The 4,821-nt window shown below is 29.0% G+C and overlaps 1 protein-coding gene across 1 annotated transcript in view; it reads right to left on the bottom strand.

Moving 5' to 3' along the window:
- LOC104748536 overlaps positions 1–3,939 on the bottom strand; it is an 11,254-nt gene extending 7,315 nt beyond the window's left edge. Inside the window, exons 1-9 of the mRNA XM_019236746.1 lie at positions 3,805–3,939; positions 3,367–3,637; positions 3,140–3,254; positions 2,883–3,025; positions 2,712–2,796; positions 2,574–2,629; positions 669–908; positions 502–584; positions 146–315 (exon numbers count right to left, since the gene is read on the bottom strand). Coding sequence (XP_019092291.1) covers positions 146–315; positions 502–584; positions 669–908; positions 2,574–2,629; positions 2,712–2,796; positions 2,883–3,025; positions 3,140–3,254; positions 3,367–3,637; positions 3,805–3,939 — 1,298 coding nt within the window. The remainder of the gene's footprint in view (positions 1–145; positions 316–501; positions 585–668; positions 909–2,573; positions 2,630–2,711; positions 2,797–2,882; positions 3,026–3,139; positions 3,255–3,366; positions 3,638–3,804) is intronic.

Below are 4,821 nucleotides of genomic sequence, written 5' to 3'. Positions count from 1 at the left end.
GCCTGAATTTTTTCTTCCCATCAACTTTGACTTGACGTCCTTCTTTGTTGCAATTTTTTAAAAAATATCTCATCAGGAACTTTTGCACCAGTAAATTATAAGATATAGAAAATGTATTTAATGAAAAAAAAAATGATTTTATTACCTCATAACATTCACTCTATTTTGGACTTCATTTTGAGTGTCAACAATATAAAGTTGTTGAAACTTTGCATAATCACCAGCCTTTGGTTTTAAAGAACCCATCAAGTGATAGTTTTCACCTTGCAAAGCAAACATGGATGGGCCACGGCCTTTTTTAACAGAACGATCTACCTTTCCACCCAAAGATGTAAAAGAAAAAACCATGTTATAAGGTCTACTATTCTCCTGGAAGTGACGTGACAAATCATCTTCATTTGTTAGTAGATTCCATAACATTTCTGGAGACTCTTTTAGCATAGGTAGAACAATTTGTCCTTGCATACAACATCCAGTATAGACTGGATTATTAGTTCTTACTCTCCTTCGCAACCTCTCTCCATACCAAAAAATTGCACCACAATGAGGACAACTATATTCAGGATCACCATCATCTGCATATCCTGCAAATATTTAATGTATCATCCACAATTTTCAAATTTTAATTGTTTATAAATATACTAAAAATGATATATATTAAAGAATACCTGCCCATAAATTAATAGTCTTCTTTGTAGTAATAGTTGCGGTTCCAAAAACTTTTTTAAAACTTTCTTCAAACATGGTAAGCATATCATAACGTCGTTTAGCATCATTAACAGCTGAAAGTTGTGGTGTAATTTGATCAACAACATCTTCATCATCATCAGCATATTCAGATGATGATGAAAAATCTTCTCCTTGCCTACTACAATAAAACACCTGATCATCATATTCTTCTTCAATATCTGCAAAACATGGATTGATTATTTTATTTTCGTAAATAAATGTCTAACAATAGATAATATAGACTTTTATTATTGGATGAAGAAATTATACCGCTATCTGAGTCAACCTGCTCATATTCATTGTCTTCATCTTCCTCTAAATTTGTCATTTTTGAAATGCTTGAAACTTTTCTTCTAAATATGTTGTTTTTTGATGATTGAGTGGACACTCGATCTGTGTATAAAAGGAGAGTTAATAAAAATTGAAAAAACATTGTAGTAGTTAAAATAAAGAGTTACGCATATTACAAATAACCTCTAGTTATAGTGCTATCTGGACTGATCTCTTCCTCAAATGAGGGTCTATTATTTGTTTCGGGTATATTAGTAACATCTGAAAGTGTGGGATTGTACTGACTTCCACTTGCATGATTACTTTGATAGTTATTTGGCACCAGTTTGTCTATAAGGTATAAGGTTTGAAATAATTAGTTTTCTATATAATATAAAAATAAAAATAATTATAAAAATATGTTAGATTAAAAGACCTGATGGAGTTGATGAAATTCGTCCCATTTTTGCTATAGAGTCAACTATGGGTGTGATAGATGAGTGAATCCTTGTGTTGCAAGTTTGTTTCGAAATCCATTTTTCCAAATTGGGCTTACTTCCTGAAGGAAAAATTGAATTGACACGGGTATTGAAAACGTAATGATCATAGAAATAAGAAGATGAGCAATAATTTAAATCTTAGAATTGAATTTAAGATTTTTTTAAATTACCATTAAAAATATTACTGCGACTCTCTTTGTTACATAGGCCTTCATTTGAAAAGCCAGAAGATGGTGTCCTATAATCTACACGAAAATAACAAAATTAAAAATATGCTTGGATTTAGTTTGTGAAGTTAATATAGTTTATATATTGAATAAATAAAAAATGTAAATATGAAATTGAGAATCAAAATACCAGAAGGTGTGTTACTTGTACTTGGAGAGGAAAGTACTTGAGAAGATGGCCGATTTGTAATATCATTTAGAACTCTACCAAAAACAGAATTAATATTGACTACAGTTTGAGGCTTCTGTGATACTGTAACTGGACTTTGGGATTGATTTTCCGAAGACACTTTACGATTTTTTGGGTGGCCTTCTTTTACTTGAATACGATTTGATTCATCATTTTTCCTCTTCTTCATTGTAAAAAACTAAACAAACGAAACAATTGTGATTGATTGTTTATTAAGAAATATCTTCGTAGGACTAATGAGAGAACGCTTAATGAGAGATACTAATTAATCTGTCTATTAATTTATCACAAAATTATGTGACAGTATATGTTAAGCGAATGAACTCTTTACGAAATAGTTAGCCATAACTAAATATATGTTTAGCCATAACTACTGGAGAATATTTACGAAATCTTTTAAGGATCATATAAAGAAATTATATGACAATTTATATGTTAAGACTTACCCGTTTTCTTTTAAATTTAAGTTTAAATATATAAACATATATTAAATTGTTATTCAAATAAAGAAATTATAGTAGAGTTGAGAAAACGATAATAAAGACGGAATTATCGGTTCACAATTACAACAACTTATACTAATAAAAAAGAAACCAAAAGATTCGATAAAATTTTGTAACAAAAAATGTGGCTGTTACACTGATTAATTAGAATCACTTGATTCTTCTTCTACCTGATAATCTTCATCATCTGATGTATCATGAAAAGCGAGACTGCAGAAAAATAGGAAAATATGTTTAAAACAATATATTGTAAAGAGATACTGCAAATAATATATGAATATTTTGAACTTACAGAGCAGGATCAGTCGTGAATGGTCTGACTTCGTTTCCAAGTTTAAGAATCGAACATCTAAATTGAGACATTAAACATACGTTACCTGAAAAAATTAAATTGTAAAGATTAATACATTTAATTTTACCTTATATTAGTTATTTTAAAAATGAAACTAAGATATTTTTATACCGGCAAAGGAAGCTCTTCTCCAAAACATAAGCAGACACATGACGTCTTCGCTTCCATATGAAGGACATGAAGTAATTTGTTCCCATTTATAATCAAATTCCAAAGCTGTAACACCTACGGCAAGACATTTAATCTCTTCTCCACTTCACACAAAAAAGTGATTAGCTTCAATACGAAGTTCTTAATAATATTTTCTAAATAGCAATGATCTCATCATGTTTGTAAAACCCTTTAATCACTGTCTTTAATTTACTTACTTGATGTCCTTCACTGTAAAGCGAAGAACTTCTTTATAACCATCGTAACCAGCTTCACGATCTAGAAAGTGAACTTTAAGACGTGGTGCGACTCGTACCACCATCCCACAAAAATCTACCATAAATTATAAAAAGCAAAAAATTAAAATCGTAACTACATATAATGAGTAAAATCATAATATTAAAATTATTATTCTTAAAAAGAATTTTAAGTATAAGATATTTACCAACGCAACAGTTTTTCTCATTCTCTGTAGCATTCTCAAGCGTTATTGCATCTGTTAAATGAAGAAAGTTGCCTGGACATCTGGGAGGTATTAGGGTGATTCGAGTTTGATTTGTGATCAATAAGAGGAAAGGATTGTTGCAGTTCCTGAAAGATTGCTGATTTTTCATAACTTCGAACTTATAAAGAAGAAACCATTCTCCTTCTTCCAATACATGTACGAAATGATCAAAGTAATCACGAAATGGGATTTTAGCTTCAATTCGTTTTCCCTGTTGTCTCATTTTTTCACATTAGAGAAATATTTTCAGTATGGGAATGATATAGATAGTTAATTGAAAACATGCATAACAAAAAGATATCAAAGTATATTGAAAACATGCATAACAAAAATATATCAAAGTGTTTTTATCGAAAATACAAAGATCAATTAAAATACCTTCTCATCAACGACAATCAAAAACTTAAAGTTTGATCCTCCAAATATGAGATCAGGTGTCCAGCAACGGATTAACTTGACAGCAACACTAACCCGATTAGATGTCAGATCCAATTCTTCTATATATGCTACCATATTTTTTAATGGAAATTTTTGTGTTTTAAAGAAGGAAGAAGATGAAAGATGAGACGTTAAAAGAGTAGAAAGGATCTATATAGCTAACGTTATTCAGTATTTATAATGAAATAGTTCTTAAAGGTTGAAAAACGTAAAGAAACCGAATTATACTTTTTAAAAAAAAATTACATATAAAATAGCTTGTGTGTACATTTACTATAATGAAATTAATGTTTGATGGGAGTGATATCATAAAGTGTAGTCATTTTTTTATTGGAATGTCCAATTTTTAAAGAATCAAAGCAAAGACTTTGAAAGGCTGACATTTTTATTTTTTGGACTGGTAAAGCTCCATGCATTGGTTAACTTTCTAATAAAATTATCCTAAATTTATTAAAAAAATTGACTACAATGTCATGTAATAAAGTTATTTTGAAGTTTTACCATCCATTCCTTAGCAATTAACACAAAAAATGATTATAGTCTCGGCTTAAAATTAAACCAAAAGAATATGTCCACAATGCATCTTTGAAATTATAAACATTTAGGTCGTTTTGGTGATGTTAAATAAATACCTACTATTATGTATATGTGTATAAACAACTAAACGTTCACCGTGAACTAAATGTTTTGGTGTTGTTAATCAAACTCAAGTACGTTATTATTTTATCTATTATGTATATGTGTATAAACAACTTCAGGAAAGATGTCATTGTTTTCTATTAGCATATTATTTTATCTAATTAGCAAATAATAGGAGATATTATTATAGTATACAGTAAAACCTCTATAAATTAATAAGGTCGGGACCATGAAATTTTATTAATTTATAGAGGTTTTAATTTATCGATAAATTAATAATTATTAATTTATCAATAAATTAATAAAATATTAATTTAT

Source organism: Camelina sativa, chromosome 15, assembly GCF_000633955.1.
Source record: "Camelina sativa cultivar DH55 chromosome 15, Cs, whole genome shotgun sequence".
Taxonomy (NCBI): domain Eukaryota; kingdom Viridiplantae; phylum Streptophyta; class Magnoliopsida; order Brassicales; family Brassicaceae; genus Camelina; species Camelina sativa.
The sequence above is the reverse complement of the archived record's forward strand: the minus strand, read 5'-3'. Positions and strand labels throughout refer to the sequence as shown.